We start from the raw sequence: 19,675 nt of genomic DNA on the forward strand, positions 1-19,675 counted from the left end.
GTGGTTATTAGGATAGTAGTAATATTGTAATCCTGTGGTTATTAGGATAGTAGTAATATTTTAATCCTGTGGTTATTAGGATAGTAGCACTTGAAATAGGGGTCAGTAACTATAAAAAAATGCAGGAATCTACTTCCTAACATATGTAAGCTGTGGTCACTTGACACTCCGGTCCCGGGTCTCTTTTCTTCTGTATATAATACAAGGGGTCATTCTTTGTGTCCATACCACACAGGCAGTAACATGGATGTTTTTTTTTTTTGTTTCAATCATTTTTTGGGGGGTTTTAATTTTTATAACATACAAACATCAAGGGGATACGTACAAATTGTGTAACAGAACAAAAGGAAAAAAGGTGAGGGGGAGAGAAAGGGAGATTCAGTATTGCAGGAAACATACGGTACAAAACAGGTTGCGGTGTATACATGAATTGAGCTCAATACAAATAAAATAGTCAATAAAATAACATTTTTTATAACCATTAACATACATCCAGATCTAATTGCCAAATATCATATAAATCATTATTGTGGGCAAGCCTGGCTGTCAGTAATATATTTTTGCATTGTTTTGCAGAGTCAGGTCATACATTTCTGTATTCTGTATATCATCTTATATTTTTCCATCTGACAGGCCTTCCTGACAAGCTGCCCCACAGTATTGAAGAAGCTTAGGAATTGCTAATATGCTATTTCAGGACTGAAACTCATGAAAGTAAAGCCAGAATTTTAGCATTACAGCAAGATAACTAACACTCTGATGAGTGGGAGATCAGCAAAGGAAGCTTACATAGTAATCTCATGACAGTTTATTTTTTTGTGAAAAGATAAACCCTATTCTTTTATTTTTTTCTATAGTGTAGCAGAGCTTTTTTAATTCTGCTAAAGAGGAAGGAAAGTAAACATGAACAAAGTTACTATATTATATCAAATTATCATACGATAAAAGAGAAACAAAACCTAGTAACACCGTACATAAATAATTACAATACACAATACAAAAAATCAAAATTCAGTAGAGATTGATCCACAAACAAGGTTTTATTGCTACAACAAACCTAATGAAAACATGTCATTGAGCCTTAGAGGGCCAGTAACCTTTGTCTAACCATTAGGCCCCTTTATCTTCTTTATCCTTATTACTGATAACCCCTTGAGATATACTGTATGTTCCATAACCAGTTTCATTTCCGGAGTATTTCCAGTTGACAGAGACCTGAAATGTCCCTGCTCTTTATGGACAAATACTGTCTAAAACAAAATTGATATACATAATGGGCCTAATTTATTAAAGCTCTCCAAGTCTGGAGAGAATACACTTTCAATAGTGAAGATCCGGTCCAGGATTCAAAAAATAACTTTGAAGGTATTCATTCCAGGTTTGCTAGATCACCCAGGTTCACTGATGAAAGTGTATCCTCTCCAACCTTGGAATGCTTTAATAAATCATGCTCAGTATATTTAGTTTTAAACTTGTGATTAATAAACATTCTATAGTGGAAAGCCTGATAAACCTGTGAAGATTCTCTGTAGTTCTAGCTATGGTATAGCTAGTAGTATTCACATTCAACAGGATTTTTCCACTTTATCAGTTTCAATGACTACCCGAAAAACCCCCCACTATTTATATCTGCCTAGGTAGCAAAAAAACCCTAATCCCATCACCATGAAATGTGTCAACGTAAAAGTTGATTGTCGGAAAACATGACATCTCTAACAAAACAATTTACACTCAACAATGTACACTGAAGGATGAACACCTATTCAATATTTCTGACACCAAGGATAAGAATATGCAACTGAAACATGGTGGTTCCAAACCTTTTACACTTCCCATTCTACTCTTGGACAAATGGCATCCTCTTTTTCACATTTGATTTAAAAAGGTGGCTACCTGTTCAAAAGCCTGGAATGTTTTCCTGACCTTCATTAGAACAGAAGTAATGGTTTGAACAAGCTACAAAAGGTCTTCAATATTACAAGAACAACTCTATTAGGATGTGACAGTCTTGTGTTACTAGCAAAAGTTGGGTTTATTTGTTTTTTTTTTTGTTAAATTATTTCTAAATGTTTTGAGGTGTGTGTGTATACGAATCAGTCTATTACATAAAGAGACTGTGTTTCTATCTCTTAAACCAAAACAGTAAAAACGGGTTATGTACACTTGCCATGAATATTTAAACTTGTACAAACATGCAAGCCAAACGATGGTACTCTGTCGTTTAGTTTGCTGTCAGTCACCATTTAATGCAATTGTGTTTGCCCTCGTGCAGTCATGATAAGTTTAAAAGTTGAGTAACGTGTGTATTTAACATTCTTTGTAAAATTTCACACCAGAACACAAAAGTGGCGCAAAGAAATTTGCGCTGACATTCTGCAGCAAATTGAGGTGGACCCTTGTGACAAAACCCAGATCTTCTAAAAGTATGATCTAAAACAAACCACAATGCACTGGAAAAAACCTTCATCACCCAGAATCAAAAGAGCATGTCAAAGAAAGTCCAAGCTATTCTCATCATGTTTTTTGACATAAAGGGCATTATTTTGTCAGAATGGGTTCCGGATAGCACAGTGAACCAACATAAGGAATGTAATATAAGGAAGTTTTGATAAAGCTAAAAGCAAGAGACAGGAAAAGACAGCCAGAAATGTGGAGAAATAGTTTCATTCTTCATCAGACAAATGCTTCTTCTCACACCGCACTTTTCGTTAAACAATTTTTGACCAACAAACACATTACTAGACTGGAACATCAAATTGAGCACCTTATACTTTACATAAAAGGATAGACAATTCTTCTATATAAAGTAAAAATGTATTTTTTTGTGGAGCACAGAGCCTTCTGGGATACCTACGTCGTACATCCAAGGAGGCTATTGGCTGCTCATTCTGCGCATGTCCTGATCTCGGGCATGCGTAGAAGGGGCATTTTTCCACCAAGGGGAAAGAGATGCCGATTTCATGCTTGTGCAGTGAGATCGGCTCTATTTTTACCCCCTTCACAGTGGCTACATCACCTGAGAATGAAGACCAGAGACAGAGGAGAAGACAGAAGATGGCGGAGCCCGTCACTTCCTCTGCGTCGGGATGAAGAGGAATTCCAGGACGACGCAGAACCGGATTGTGGGAATGACCAGCACCATTGTATTTAATGGTAAGTGTAATTTTTTATTTTTAGTTTAGTCCTGCCAGAAAAAAAAATCAAATATCATGAAACAGCCGACAGAAACTGATCTGCACCACACCAGTGGAAAACAAGACTGCATAGGTGTTTAATAGCAAATGGAGAGTATATTGAAGGGAACAGGCACTAGAAATAAAATTGAGTTATTATATCAGTCTCATTATTTAATAGACAGACTTCATAATCCCAGTCCCTCTCCATGCTTAGAATGATTACTTTTGTTATATTCTATTCATGGTTTTACTCGCAGGAAAGGATATTCAATGTGCTTCTGTTTTCCCTTTAAGACTTTACATACAGATATTCATTTTTGATATTTAACATATATTAAAAAATCTAAAATTACTATATTTGTCAGCTTGGAAAAATTGTAGCATGTTAGATAGATGCTATGATTCCTTTTCATCCAGATATGTGAGAGGACAATATGTCCCCATGAGCAGTTTGATTCTGCTGTGTCTAGTGGTTTCTGTGCTCTTCAACTAGTATGATGTACTGAATGAATTTAAATTGTGTAACAAAATGAAATGGACTGACTGCTGCATTAACTCCTATGACAGTGGAATCATCCTAATTCACTGTAGATCACTACACTGCCCGCCAAACACATCACTATCATTAATTCATTGTGCTCAATGGAATTACTGCCCTATCTATCAATCACATGTCAGTGGCTGTAGGAAGAAAATGACTGTCAGATATTTTCTAGGCATAAAATCTATCGCTTGTACTACATGCTCCAAGGGATCCTAAACTCTCACACTGACAGAACATTCTTTGTCTTAAATTATTTTTGAAAAAGTATGAGTGCGCATATTAAATAATGGTAGTCAAGAATGATTTTAAACAGAACATATTTCAATAGAAACAAATTCAAACTTTGTGAGTACGTAATAGACTGATATAGTTCAGTGACACACATTAACTAATTAAATTGTGGTTTACAGTAGGTAACGCAATTAACATGATTTTTGATTGGTTACAATTTTTGCATATTGTTGCCCTTTGTATTACTAATAAGGATTTTAATATAATCCTTATATTATAAGGATATCATTTAATACCAAACTGATTAAAAAAAGCCTGATCACTGTATAGCATCTTGAACCCTGTTGACATATTCCCTTAAATATTGCCATTATATATAACTAATATCCAAAACCTAACACATTATTTTAGATTTTTGTTACAACAAGGACCTTTTTGGAGAGAAATACTTTATTTGAGATTGGTTACTTATGTTTGAAAATGCCATTTGCCTGGCTGTACATGTATGCAGACCTTAAGCTGGGGTCTACAAAAAGTTGGCAATTACTGAGCTCAACAGTGACCACCTCCATGTTTCTCCCATAACTGGTTTATTTTACCTTTAACAATTAGCTCTCACAATATTTCTAAGCCTTAAAGCGGAACTATACCCAGTTGACTTGCCTGTCCGCATTCCAACGCCAGGCACTAGCACTTTCCTTCTTCTCCTCCACTTCTGGGCAATGTAACTCATGTGCAACAGTGCATTCATCCCCAGCACATGCAAGGGAATCTGGGAATGCCAGGTTTTAGAAGATGCCAGGAGTGATTGGTCAGGTAAGACATATTATTGCAATATGGACATAGCCTGTCCCGTTCTGCAATATTGTCCTGCCTGAACATACAAAGTTAAAAGTGGAACTTTAAACGCAATGTGTTATCTGAACCTTAGACGCAACATGTTATCTGAACCCGAAGGGCTGGTTCCCACTAAACTTTAGGGATTAAATGGGCTCTGTCAGGCCACATTGATAAATGGCTCATGAATGCTAGTTCCCTGTCACTTTGAGGCTTGGGATTTAATGCCCTCTTAGCCCTTGACCAGAAACATCTAAGACATAAAATATCATCACACTTCGGAAACTTATTTACAGCATGCTTGTTTCAAGTCTGGGGATCAAATGTTGGGCACATTCAGATGACAATATTTTTTTAAAACAGATGTCCGCAATGGCAGCTTCTGTATATCTCTCTAAATAAACATGATTGTAGTAGCTATGCTACTTTGACTATAGTGTCTAACCTAATAAAATGTATGTTTAATAAAATAACACAAAATATCTGTTCATAGGAATCGCTGTACAATGTTCCTTTAACTCTAGATTTAGTGTTCTCATTCCTGTTTGCCTTAGAATATTACAGTGTCATGCAGAATTGCTTTGTACTGAAAGAAATATTGCTGGTATGAGATGAGTAACTTTTAATACTTCCTTTTCCAGAAGCATAGTACGAACTTGAAAACCTTAAAGCCATCAAAGCTTGATGTGGAGGTAAGTCAGCAAGCAGGGTTTTGGAAATCTTGACACAAGGCAGTCTGGTATCTCCTGGTGTCATAAAGGTTTAGATTCTTTTATGTGATAAACAGGATTTCTTTATAAGCTTTATAGGTTTTAGTACGTTTTCTAATGAATATTCATATCTTATACTCTTATACCCCTCAGCCCTCCCAGCTACTCTAAGCAGAATGCCCCCAAAAAATTTTGCACACTAATATCCCGCAATACATGTATGTCCTATTTAGGTTTATGGAACTTTACTGAAGAAAAGCAGATGGCTTATCTGTTGATTTGAAGAAGAAAGTTAGTCCCTAAGCAGGGTTGTTCAAGTTGGGGGGGGGGGGGATATTATTTAATAAGTAAATCTCTCTTTAAACATTGTTATAATAATTTTGAAATGAAACAAATGAATATCTGATTAGCCTATTTAGAACCATACATACCACAGTCACAGCACATACTTTACCATTGGCCAAATGGTAAAAAGACCTGGAACTTCCAAGTATGGGGAAGCATGTGACTCTTCTTTTGCTGGCAATTGGCTGCTTAGACCTGTAGGACTTTACCATGTGGCTTTTAATATGTCCTCATCTATGTGCAAATAACCAGTTTATGTACCAGGTCAGAATGGCATTGCATGGGCATAGAATAGGTTCACTTTAAACACTATTTTCTAGAGTAGTAATATTTAATTCAGTTTTGATGTTGCAGGATGCTTAGTAATGAAGGCTGGGGTTTGCTAAGAAGCCCCAGCACATACATATTTTAAATGCTAAAAGCAAAGACTGAGATGTTTTCTGGTTTTACTGACTATACACTAATCTAAGAAAAAATATGTATTCCTTCTAGGAGCAAGGCAAAATTGCCAAACTGGGGTTAGAGCTGCGTTTGCTGACATCAGACGTGGACACCGAGTCAGAAAAATGGGAAGATCAAGAAAATGAACTGTTGAGACATGGACAGACTATGTCCAGTATGGCTTACACAATGTACCTGTTCACCAGGTAAAGGTTTTTTTTTTTTACTGTGTTGATCTGTTATGTTGAATTTTGCACATACAGCATAATCTTAGGGAAAGATTGTTGCTGAAATATGAAAGTGACTCTTTTAATAGGAAAGTTGTGTAAAAGAAAGGATCCCTTGCAAAAACAACTTATTTTACTCACATTTCCTATTGACATAAAAAAAGAATTATGAGTTTCTTTACATTGTTGATTGGAGTTACCCCTCAGCCTGTTCAGCAAATTCCCTCTTGATGTTTGTCATCTTTGCGACAATGTCTATATTGCCTGACAGAACAAATCTTTGGGGGTGTACCTTTTGTGGCATTTGAAACAATGGGCACCACATAATTAACATGAGAAGTGTTGATAGCTTTTGATGATGCATGGTTTGGATCTGGGAAGTATTTTTGTATGTTTGGTAGATCATAATTTTATTATCATACACCAGGAACCAAACTGGGATGGAAGCCCTGCACCCAAAACTTTAGCTCTATATACACAGAATAGATTTCATATGTTCCTATAACATAGCAAATCTTTACTTTTTAAATTGCATTCCACATTTGCCTAAGGCAAGCACAAATTCCCTAAACTGATGAAATGTTAAGCCAATATATTTTTGCAAAGTTTGAATAGAACATAGAAGGGTTAGAGATCCTATCAGGTATTTATTACTGCCTGTGTGTCCCTGTTTAAGAGATTCATCCTCGCTATCTGTCCTGGTGACCATTGTCTCTGGTACACAAAGTACACAAAGTAAATTTTCCAATAAGACTGTTCTGGTAAATACTTTCTAGGAAGATATATCTCCTCTCTTTGGAGAGATTTTATCTAACATCTGACTTGTGTTTCTAAGTCAGGAAGTGAAGAGAAATACCGCTTATGGTACACCGATAGCACTAACGGTGCGACAGCTACTTAATGCTAAGAAACACAATTACATACACTGTAATAGAGTGCTTATAAATGTATGTCATCATGAGTCATCATCATGTATTAAAGAAAGGTAGAGAAAGTCCTTTCCAGATATTCCTATTTGTTCTTCTAAAATTGTAAAGCCAGTGCATCCGCATAACACCATGGAACATGCAATTGTAAGAAAACAGTCAGACATTCCATTCCCCATATTTATCTCTTGATAACTTTACTGTAATGCAGACATCTTTTGTGTCAAGCCATCTTTAGGCAAACTGAGCACATTTTATCCTTGCCTCTGCAGGGGTGAAGGATTGTTGAAGACTACCCAAGACTTATTTCATCAAGCTGAGGTAAGCCAGTGCAGCTGTTTTTCATCTTGATGAAAAATCTTACAATCAAAGCTGCAATGTTGGTGATCATGCTGAACAGTCTATTGAGTGTTCCTTGTAGTGAAAGAATTTTATTTTTTGTTATTTGAATGTTGGAAAGTATAACATTTTTTAAAAGTGTTTATATATTTATCCTTAAATCTACGTTTAAGCTTTCTGTATGTGAGTTTTTATGAGTTTGTCAATACATTCTTGTTAAAAGTACAGTGCATTAAAATGTATGTATTGAATACATTTAGCAAAGTACATTACCTGTTATGACAAATATACAAGGATATTGTGACAACTAAATTAACTTATTCATGATGTGCAAGTGCCTGTGGGGTACAGTAAAAACGATGTATGTGTATTAGGAGAGGGAGTCTACCAAACTATAGGGGTAGTGGTATCATAGGCTGGGGGAATTTGAGGTGGGGGGAATGTTATAAGTTCATGTGAACATACTTTTCAGTAATCATTAGTACGGGATATAATTTTCAGATGGCCATCCAGGGTCATCTGTTCAGGTAGGCTGGTGACCAATATCATTAGGAATTAAAGAGATGGAAAATTCAAAATGTCATGGTCATCAATAAATTAGGTTGAAATATTCTAAAGGGAACACCTATTCACATGACAACTGGTCAGAAATCTGACAGTTTCTAACCATTTCCTCCTTTATCCAAAACAAAAAAAAGTTTTTTTTCTGGAAGATACTCTTTAACTACTTCTTGTTTTCTCAACAGCACAGTTGTCCAACTCCAGTCCTCGAGGACCAGGATCTGCAGAAATGTTTAGTGTGGTTTAAAAAGTTTCAGAATATTAGTTTATCTGCAAATTTCCTGACCCTCGAGGACGGGATTTGGAAGCCCTTCTTTGCAGTACAGGTACATCTCTTGACACTTTACCTAAGCCCTTGTGGGTAGTCTGCGCGTGTCCCTGAGTAAATAGAATAAATTGATTAACTAGTTATACATCATTTACATCATGTAAGGAAAATGGTACTAATAGTATCAACTATACACATTTTAAAAAAATTCACATTACCCTTATTATCCTTTAGGTAATCCCAATCAGCTCTAATTATTTTCTTCTTCCCTTCTTTCCCTAGCCAATATATTTCCCATTTTTTATTAACTATTAATTTTTATTTTTCTGTGTTATTTTTTCCAATGTTGCTTAACATGTAAAATTCACAAAAAACACCTTTGTGTTCAAATAATTTCATAGTTTTATGCCTAAAATATCTGTGTAGGTTATTTTTAAATAAAATGTATATCTTGTATATACTGTAAAAGTTTCCTAAATTGGAAACTGTTTGCCTATAGTATTCCTAGAAAATTAAATATTTTTGCTAAACAAAATGATAAAATTTGCCTAGACCCTATATTCACATATTGTATTACAGGTATATCCATTGCATATCCAAAAACAGCTTGCTCCAGAAGTTAAGGAATGTCTAGGCTCCATAAAGTTTTGCTCTGTTTGTGATTCTTACTGAGGATTTTATACAGTAACCAACACCTCACTGCCTAATATATTATGTATAATATATATGTATAATATATAATATAATATATATTATAATCTAATTATGTGGAGATAAACATCTGTCCTAATTGCATTTGTTAAGATATTGTACCTGTTCCGACTTTCAAACAAATTCAACTTAAGAACAAACCTACAGTGCCTATCTTGTATGTAACCCGCGGACTACCTGAAATTAAATATTTCCATATTGTAAAGCATATACTATTCATTCCCTTTTTTTATCTGAAATTGCAGATTTACTATGTTTTCCTTTTTAGGTATTTGCAGCAGCCAGTATCAAGCTTTCATCCATTCTTCATACATTTTCAAACCAGGTAACTAGGTATTCTCTAATAACAAATGTGTACCCTTTTCTTGAATTGATAGTTTAGAATGGTGAGGTTACAGCCATTTTTTTAATAGCCATATAACATTTGGGGGAGTTAGCATTTTTTTCTTTTTATACACCCTACTTTTGTCTGAAGATTTGTCTGCTGTTGTCAAAATTGCTTGGAATTTTGTTAAAAGAACATCCTTTTACATTTTTTTAATACATGTAAACCATTGCTTTAGTTTTATATAATGATGTTTATTGACAACCCAATTATATTATCGCTAATTAAAAATCTTGGCTATTTTTCGGTGATGTCAGTTTGATAATCCTTTATTGGAAAACTATCAGGCAACGAGTGCATGGCTATGATACATTTCACCCAATAAAGGCCTAAGTTATAGAGAGATCTTGGCTTTAAGAGCTGATACTGCCAGCAACTGATTAAATCTCCTAACGTGAGAATCTTCTTAAGTTTACAATATAGTAATTCTTGAATTTATTGTTCATGTGTGCGTTGCTTATTGTTTAGGTTTTTGTGACATTTTTATTTCCTGATGCATCTTTCATGTCTCTAAAATTTGTTTTTTTGCTTGTTTTATGTTCAAGCTTGAGGATGATGACAAACCTTTACTTCTCCTGGAAATTGAAAAACTTGTTCCACTAAGCCAGCAGCTTCAGATCACTTCAAGGGCTCCAGTGCAGGGTAAAACTGCTACTTTTTCCAAGGTACTTAACATTCTCAATAGAAGAGTCAGGTGATTGCACTGCTCTACGTTTAGGTGATTGTAACAGACATTTATCTCTTAATCTTTTTATATATATTTAGGTTGACACATGTATTCAGAAATCAAAGGCAATCATGATGATATTATCCCAAGTACTTCCAATCTGCTGCAAACTGCTTCGAAAGGTGAGGTGCTTCAGTGCTGCAACCTATTATAGATCTGATATATATATATATATATATATATATATATATGAGAGAGAGAGATTTTTTCCTTTTGGCTAACATTCCTGTGAGTGAAGGTAAAAATACTACTGCCACCTAGTAATTTTGAAGCTATAGTTGGTACTAGTGAGAAGTAAAAAATGCACACAAGGAACTTGAATTCAGTAGCATTTTATACAATTTTTTTTTCCTAAAATATACCAATAGGTAATTTTCTTAGCAGAGTTTGATCTCTTGGTTAGGTAATTCAGCATAATAGTGCTTAAAAATGTAGAGTTGGTCATTCTTTAACTTCTAGTACTTTATGAAGTCCACCTTGAAACAGGCTGAATCACAGCCGTGAAACAATTATAAAGATTTGTGCTCAGCAACTCATTGGGTAGCAATGCAAGGCTAGATTTTAGATGCCTCTGTAGAATGGAGCTTCTCAAACAATAATATAATATACTACTATATTGCCCTTTCATAAAAAGGAAGTGTGTTTTTAGAACCTTTAAAAATTATATTGATTGCTTTCTTAATCCAGGCCAGTACTAACTACTTTCGAAATTTCACTTTTTAAAGTTGGCAGTAGCATGTACTTTCCCTAACCATATAATGTATCAAATAATATTTATAAATAATCATTACATGTGCACACACATACTGGATATATTGCATATCAGACAAAATGTAAAATATATATTCTTAGCATAGCTGTCAGTGTAAACCGTGGTGTGTGTGTATAAATTATATATATATATATATATATATATATATATATATATATATATATATATAATTATAATTATATTGCATTAATAAAAAAAAATAAAACAAACAATAATAAATTTGTCTGGATAGATAGAAGAAAATGAGTGGGATATTTAAAATCCAACAAACGCATCAGAGAACTATGGACTTTTTTTAAAGTCAGATAAATTCCTGAAAATGTGACATGTGCGCGATAGTAATTGTTTAGATTGAAAGACTAATTATAAATGAAATATAAAACTTTCATTGATGCCATATGGAAAGAAGCGGACACATTCTGCTCCAGCAGGAACACACCTAAATTATTTCACTTAACCAGATTTATTTTTCAGTGCAAAGCAGGCAATGGATGTTATCGACCCACTCCAACATGGAGAGAAAACCGGCTCCAGAATGTTGCTAATGAAGATGGTATAGAAGGGAAATCAGTGGAAGCTTTTGGAGTTAAGTCTCTGGAGCACCATGTGGCTAATCTAACATTTTTAGAAAGCAAGTAGCCATGCATCATGCACAATGGAAAGGGCGTATGATGGACACAGGCAGAAACAGAAAACTGAACTCTGTGTGAAGTCTAATTTTTGTGTTTATTGCTCCTCATTTATTGGTACCATTGTACTTTATACAAATTTGCAATGTCAGGTTGTAATAAGTCTTTATTAAATGTGAATGTTTGCAATTTATTCTGCTCACCAATCACATGGTTTTAAGCGTTATCAGAACTGTTGTGAATGTCTTAATGGAAACCTTAACCCAAAGATGCTGCTATGGTTTGTATACGTGTAATATGCAGAAACAAAATGAAATTCTCATCCTTTAAATTTGCTGTGTTAAAATTTTGCTGTCTACATTTTGTCATCTTTGCTGGTTTGCAATTCTTCCCCATTTGTACTGTACCCGTTTACCTGTATCAGGGTGATGTTCTGTGGTCTAAAAGCACTGATCAGCTCATGTCTTAAGGGCTGGCGTTTTGTCCATATCACGACTCCGAGTTAAACAGCACACTTTACTCACAATTACAACCTGCACCTTGACAGTTTTAAAATAAAGTGTTTTATTGTAAAATTGCTGCTGGATTCTTTAAGTATGTTGAAGATTTTCTCAGAGAACTATTTTCTGATTCAGTCTAAATATGCAAAGATCTTGGTCTAAAGATGGCGGTTCAGGCATTTAGCTGCTTTGGGGTTAGCAGCTGGAGGGTACCCAAAGGTTTATGTTGTAACCCCTGTAGACTTACTAAGCTTACCTTTTAAACCTTGTAGAATTTAAGATGCATGTCAAAAATGTATCTTTTCTCAGAATGTATCCCATATTTAAGTTTCATGAAATTGTAGTTTTTTTTACATTAACAATGTAAGATTCTATTTTTAAAATAAAATTCTAATGAACCTTTTTGTTTGTGTGGTGTTATTCTAATACAGTATAATTTGCTGTTAGCAAATCCACTAGGGGCTGGCTCAAATGAAGGAATGTAGTGGTTATGGACAAGGCTATTTAAAACCCTCATTTTAATACTATTGTTAAATGTGAAGTTGATGGATAAAACACCACATCAATATTATAATTGAACACATTTTGCATGAAGGATAGGTCGACGTTTTGTCGTTTCAGCCTTATGTATGGTGGGAGTCTCCTAGGGTGGTCTGTGTGTAAAGGCAGCCTGTCCAAAGAGGTGTATAGGCCGATACAGTGTGTGAGAGGAGAAATCCCCTCTCCTTGCTGAAGTTAACTGCTGTTTATTTCACACAGACTTCTGTTAAAGCTTATACAGTGGAGTAACAACAGATGCTAGAATCACATGAAAACAGCCAATAGTTGTGAAACCTGATATCAATATAACCAATTAGCACTTTTGAAGAGAGTTTTACCTTTGCTTATAGAATCAAGTGAAGCACTACTAAGCATTTAGTCAGATGCAAGTAAAAGGGTTTTTTTTTTTTTTTTTTTACCCATGATTAGGTATTCCTTTCAAAGTGAATTGTCTTCACATAGTAAGATAAACAAAAACTTTGCCCTTGAAATATTACCATTACTTCAGAAAATCAAGTCCAAATATGTTGGATGTCAGACAGTCTAAGTCCTGTCTTTAACAGCCTGATGCTACAGTGTAGATCTTTTCCCAACAACCAACGTAGCCCCATAATTTGGAACATTTGCTCAGAAAGTTTATGTTCTGTAACATTTTCAAATTGCTTTTTATAGAGTAAATAGTAGCTTTTTATTTTTTTTTTACAATTTTTTTAATAAAAAATTAGATCTAGGAACAGACAAAATGTTGTTGGTATAAATAGTAAAGACTAAACAGTTTTTTGGTTACCAGCCATTATTCATAAAAAAGGGTCCTATTGTTTAGAGGTAGATTTTCAGAGACAACACAAGTTCTTTACACCTCTGGAGCATCTTGTACAGGCAAAGATGTCCTTTTCAGCAATAACTCCTCATACTGCTTTTGGGAAAGAAGTCCTTCTGTAACAGTCTTGCTCTCTTCAAATTTTGGTAGTACAACTGCTATGTAACCTTCTGAACTTGGCTAAAACAAAAAAAAATATTGAACACATTAATTAACATGTTTATAGTGTGATGTGTCATTAGTAGCTACATGTGCTAAAGCACATCAAATACATTTATTGCACAGTGGATGAGGATCAAATAAAAAGTTAACTCTATACTGCTGGGGGTGGGAAGTTGAAAGCATGAGATCTAATAAGGAAGACCACCTGAACTGTAGACCCTGCTCCAAAAAAAAAATAAAAATGTATTACTTATCGTACATGTGTATATTATATATGCACACTGACATAGAGCTTAGTAGGAAAGGAAAGTTACGCCAAGTAAAAAATTTTCCTGACTGCTGTCCTGACATGTCAGCACATGACAGAACATAACTAGTAACTATCACACCCAGGGAGGGAAGGTCAAAAATACTTAAAGCTCACAAGGGAACCAGTAGACAGACCTTTTCTGACCAAAACTAAAGCTGCTTACACACGTCAGATTTTTCTTGCCCGATAATCGGCATCGGCCAGATATCGGGCGAGAATCTCGCGTGTGTACAGTCGGCGTCGTTCATCGTCCGTGGATCCGTCCTGGCACATCCACGAACGATGAACGTCGAGCGATCCTAATGCAAGGAAAGAGTGGAGAGCGTGCACGTGTGTACGCAGCTTAACCCTAATGGCTACTAAAGTAATAGTTACAATGCAGCATGAGAAGTAATGGAGGGGGTGATGGTTTGCAGATCTTTAGTAACAGATTTCTTTCCAGTAAAGTGTACAATGCTAGTCTCAGGTGACTTGAGTTTTCACTACTCTTGCTGCTCATTCATGCAGAATTGGCTTAGATTTCATACTGCAGATATACAACTACAAGTTAACGGGAAGTGCACTGCAAAAATAATTTCAGAAAAGTAGTAAATTTTTCATGTCCACTTAAGACAGAAGACTTTACTTCTAGAATTCCAGACATGACTAAAATTCCATTATCAATATATCAGTTTTTCTGCATGTGGCATTAACATACTATAAAGGAAGTACAAAGACTTTTCAAAACTTCATGTGTCCAAAAATAAATTTAAAAAAAATTCACAGCCATATTCATAACTTTTCACCTCTGATTGCTCAACCTTTGGCAAGTATGAAAAAGCAAAATGGTGAATACCAGTCACCCTGGCTTTATTAAAAATTTAAATCTCACGGCACTAAACTCTAGGAGTGTGCTAATACTACTAGCAAAGAGTCAATCTAATGCAAGCAGGAAATTTGATTTTTTTGCAATGTTCTTTAGAAAACTGTACAGAACATCCCCTGCCGATGCTGTCCAGGATACAAGGGTTTGAAATATTTGGCAGCTGAAGACAGATCATGTATAACAAGATTGTTTGTTTTTATTATTTCTAAAAGTAATGTTCAAAATAGCAAAGTGTGTAAAATATTAAGTGCAGAGCTGCTGGTTTTAGTCTCAAGCTACTATTCTGAAGTATAATAAAAATAAAGTAAACATGAGAAATGAACAGAATGTTTTACCTTTCCCATACAAATCAATACAACCTAATGATTAGGAGCTTTGCAGCAATTACTTGATCGATATATATTTAAAGATAAATGAAAACATTTGCAAACACTAAATTGGGAATTCTTTCAAATGGAAAATTGTCAGATTTAGACGTGAGGATGAGTATCTTTGATCATTACCTTTTCTTTTAACAGTTCAGGATTGTGCAGAATATTTTCATTAACTTCTAGTAGCCGACCCCTGATACAACTAGATTGAAAAAAAGCTAAAGATATACTTTTACAAAGAAAAAACATTAAGCTCTCTTTTAAAGGTAAGAGTGAGAAGATACTAAAACAGTGAATAGAAAAAGAAAATACATGTCTTTACCTATTGAAAAGTCACAATTAAGAAGCAATGTGGGGAAAAATTAGGTAAACCCTTACCTCTTCCATAAGTATTCAGAGTGTAAGTAGCGGCCAGGCACTGCTAATCAAATACCTATGATTAACTGCTAATCAGAAACCATTAAAATGAGGTTTTGGCAGTTTGCTGGTCAGAGTATTCAGGTGTGCATTAACAGAATGTCATGTAAACATTAGCAATGATCTTAAGAGATCTGCCCATCAATATGGGAAAGGTTAAGGGCCATTTTCAAAAATCTCAAAAAAAAAGTTCATTTTACATCAACAAAGATTGTTTTCCACTTGTAAATATTCAAGACAGTTGGCTTTCCTCCCAGGAGTGGATGTCCGAGGAAAATCACCCCAATGACTGCGCAATAAGCAGAGAAATTGCTAAAAACCCAAGAGACACATCTTGGACTCATGACAGCACAACTGGAAAAGACTGAACAAGTATGGCTTGTTTGGAAGGATTGGCAGGAGAAGGACTCCTCTCTCTAAAAAAAAAAAAAAAAAAAAAAAAAACATGGCAGCATGGTTTTGGTGTACAAATTTGCATCTGAACAACAAAAAAAGGAGAAAGAGGGGTCTTTTTCCTGCTTATATTCAACATAATACGGTATATACAAAATAACACAGTGTAACTATATTTAGACTGCCTGTCCCCTTCCTTCTTGCATTCAAATCATGCAAGGAAGCGGGATGTTGATTATTTCCTTTTAATCTCTAGCCAGATACTGCTACCATGCATCAGTTTTCATGTATGTAAAGTAATTAATTGACAAATGTTTTTTTTATAATAGTATTTAAGCTTACCCTATAATAGCCATATATGGAGTATAGGAATCCTAGTGTTTCAAATAGGATGAGTGCTCATATGGAAATCCCTGCATGTCACATTAGTCTGGGGAAATGTGTTAACATGTTATATTAAAGGGTTAAGTATTATGGCTCTATTTAGTATTTTGTGTCTCAAGCTCCCCTGATGAAGCCAATATGGCGAAACACGTCAGTAATTAAGGAACTTAAGGACCTCACCCATTAGTGTATACATCACAGATCTGGTCTGTCCACAGGACCTACCAGGATCCAATTTTCTTTTTATTACCCATGGTAGTAGTATCTGTCTAGAGATTAAAAGGAAATAATCAACATCCCCGCCTCCTTGCATGATTTGAATGCAAGAAGGAAGGGACACAGCAGTCTAAATATTGTTACACTGTCTAATTTTTTGTATAGATCGTATAATGTTGAATATAAGCAGCAAAAAGACCTCTCTCGTTCTTTTTTTAATGTTGTCACTATATCATAGGGGTCAGCTGCAACAATATCTTTAGATCCAATTCATACCATACACCAGTGCTCCCCAACCTTTTGCAGCTCGCGGATCACTAGATTTATAGACCCTGGACCGCGTCCTGTGTCACTCAAAGGGGAAGGAACTTCCCCGTGTGACGTCATAATGGCAGAACCTGTCCACTCAGGCTCAGACCTGCGATAGGAGAGTGGTCGGGTTGGGTCCAGACGTGGTCCGCGGCTCTGGCCAGTGCGCCCCTTCAAGCGGGGTCCTTCTCCTGACCCCACTGGGGGGGGGGGGGGGGTCATTCGCAAGAGCCACGGAACACCGCTGGTCTTTGTGCTCTTACAGCCCACCAGTGGGCTGTGGACCTCTGCCATACACATAGTTCTCCCCAGAGGTTTTTAGCCGGTTGCTCCGCCCGGCTGATTTGAATACCCCGCCCAGCTCTCGACAGCTCTCATCCTCGCATGCACGGCTCTCAGGCTGCTGTGTGTCATCCGTTCAGAGGATTGCACACAGCTCAGCCTTCATGTGAAGGGGACACAGGCAGCCCCGCCCCCATCTCATAGCACGAGCTCTGTGAAATGTATCCCTCTAGCTCTGCATGCCGTTCTGAATCCTCACAGCTCTGTGCACAAACCTCCATATCTCCCAATATGTATGTCACAATGACCTGTAATTTTCAGGGTGTACAGGGGACCCTCATAGATACTAGTTATTACAATTTCAGCCCCCCAGCTTTAAAGAATTTCAAGATATGGAGGTCACAAATGTAAAAAGTTATGAAAATTGAACTTTGGGGTTGCTGTTTCAGAGGAAAGTGGAACTAGGAGTCCTAAATTGAAAGTGCAAATTGGGGACCCCGGAGCCACTAACATAGCAAGGAGCATTGGGGTGGGGCCCCTAAATATATACCTACTTGTCAAACTACTGTCTGCTTCTCTTCTTTCTACACCAATTTCTCTGGGGGTGGGGGTACAAAACTAAAAATATAGGTGCAAGTGGCGGGCACATTCTCCCCTTACAATCTCATTACTACAGCATCATTAGAACATAAAACACTCTGCCCATCAAAATGGGCCCCCTGCCCTGTTACACATTCCTGTCCACTTATCTAACATTCTGAACTTCAATCAGGGAATAGGGAGGTGTAAGAAACCAAAAATATAGGTACAAGTGGGGAACATCTGTGACTAAATTCCCCTAAAACTTCATCACTATAGCATCATTAGAACATAAAACACTCTGCCCAATAAAATGGGATTCCCTACCCTGTTACACATTCCTGTCCACTTATCTAACATTCTGAACTTCAATCAGGGAATAGGGAGGTGTAAGAAACCAAAAATATAGGTACAAGTGGGGAACATCTGTGACTAAATTCCCCTAAAACTTCATCACTATAGCATCATTAGAAAATGAACTCTGTCCACTAAATTTTATTGGGGTTGAGGTACAGGAAGGTTACAGTCATGTGTAACAAGGAAGTGCATTTTGATGGACAGTTTTTTTTTTAATGTTGTAATGATGCCATGATGATGAAAGGTGATCGCCACACGTGTCTCCCACTTCCACCTATACTTTTGTTTCCCTGCACCTCTTAATTCTGGAGAAATTGGGGTTTGAGGTAAGATGCAGAAAGATATGTGTAACAGAGCAGGCAGCACATTCTGCTAGGTAGAGATTTATGTTCTCATAATTAAGTAATTACATTTTAAAAAGGTTTAGCCACAAGTGTCCCCCACTTCCACCTACAGTTTCAGTTTCCTATGCCTCCACGTGTACCTTAAAAATTTCAAGTCAATACAACCAACGTTTTAGGAGATCTGAAGGTTTGAACACAGCGAGCTGTTAGGCTGCAGAATATGACAAGAAGCTTTTACACTCACATAGCGATCACACTGCGCTGCCGATCACACTGCGCTGCCGATGACACACTGCGGATAAACGTAACAGACAGTGTTTTTATATAGAATATGGACAGTGATAAGAGGGGATCATTGTCTGTCTTGTCCCCATCTGATATCACATGCATGATGCTATTAAATGATGCTATCGCCACATTTTTAACATTATATTAAAGAGTGACTTTGTTATGTAATGGAAAAACGTGCGTTTTTTGTTTTTACACTTTTGTGGAGAGGACCTCTTCCCTTCAGTCTTCACTTCCATTTTGGTAAAGACCGAAGGGGAAATCAGCAGCCTCCTGGGATATTTGTGTCACATATCCCAAAAGGCTCTGCACTGCTCCTTGTATGCATGCATCTTCAGAGGATTTCTTATAATGTAAAAGAAGTGTTCAATCTAATGCATGCGCAGTGCAAGGCAGCATTGGACGTACAAGTGAGCATCAGAGAAAAGGTGGAAACTGTGCCAGCGTGGGCCTGCTGGGCTAATTTTGTAAAAGAATCAAGTGAAAAAAAAATGTTTTCACAAAAGTTCACTTTAACTAAATATAGACACAGGAGCACATCTGAAGTACGGCTGAGATCACACCGGCAGTAAGGTTACATTTGTCCATTCCTCATGCCAGGAACCTCTGCTGCTTTAAAAACTTCTAGCTCTGAAAAAGCCTAGCACTTACCACCTGTTACCAATCCTAGGTGCCCAGCACTTACCGCCTGTCACCAATCCTAGATGCC

The 19,675-nt window shown here is 36.3% G+C and overlaps 2 protein-coding genes across 3 annotated transcripts in view; one reads left to right on the forward strand and one right to left on the reverse strand.

Moving 5' to 3' along the window:
- CTNNAL1 (catenin alpha like 1) overlaps positions 1-12,728 on the forward strand; it is a 110,412-nt gene extending 97,684 nt beyond the window's left edge. Inside the window, exons 13-19 of one of the 2 annotated variants that reach the window (XM_072411885.1) lie at positions 5,430-5,480; positions 6,336-6,490; positions 7,710-7,758; positions 9,585-9,641; positions 10,247-10,366; positions 10,467-10,550; positions 11,662-12,728. In XM_072411885.1, coding sequence (XP_072267986.1) covers positions 5,430-5,480; positions 6,336-6,490; positions 7,710-7,758; positions 9,585-9,641; positions 10,247-10,366; positions 10,467-10,550; positions 11,662-11,745 — 600 coding nt within the window. In that variant the 3' untranslated portion in view covers positions 11,746-12,728. The remainder of the gene's footprint in view (positions 1-5,429; positions 5,481-6,335; positions 6,491-7,709; positions 7,759-9,584; positions 9,642-10,246; positions 10,367-10,466; positions 10,551-11,661) is intronic. The other variant, XM_072411884.1, reaches the window with a different exon arrangement.
- An 826-nt stretch (positions 12,729-13,554) lies between these two features.
- Positions 13,555-19,675, reverse strand: part of ABITRAM (actin binding transcription modulator) — a 16,136-nt gene continuing 10,015 nt past the window's right edge. The window contains exons 6-7 of the mRNA XM_072411886.1: positions 15,530-15,599; positions 13,555-13,869 (exon numbers count right to left, since the gene is read on the reverse strand). Coding sequence (XP_072267987.1) covers positions 13,723-13,869; positions 15,530-15,599 — 217 coding nt within the window. The 3' untranslated portion in view covers positions 13,555-13,722. The remainder of the gene's footprint in view (positions 13,870-15,529; positions 15,600-19,675) is intronic.

This window comes from Pyxicephalus adspersus, chromosome 5, assembly GCF_032062135.1.
Source record: "Pyxicephalus adspersus chromosome 5, UCB_Pads_2.0, whole genome shotgun sequence".
NCBI classification, from domain to species: Eukaryota; Metazoa; Chordata; class Amphibia; order Anura; family Pyxicephalidae; genus Pyxicephalus; species Pyxicephalus adspersus.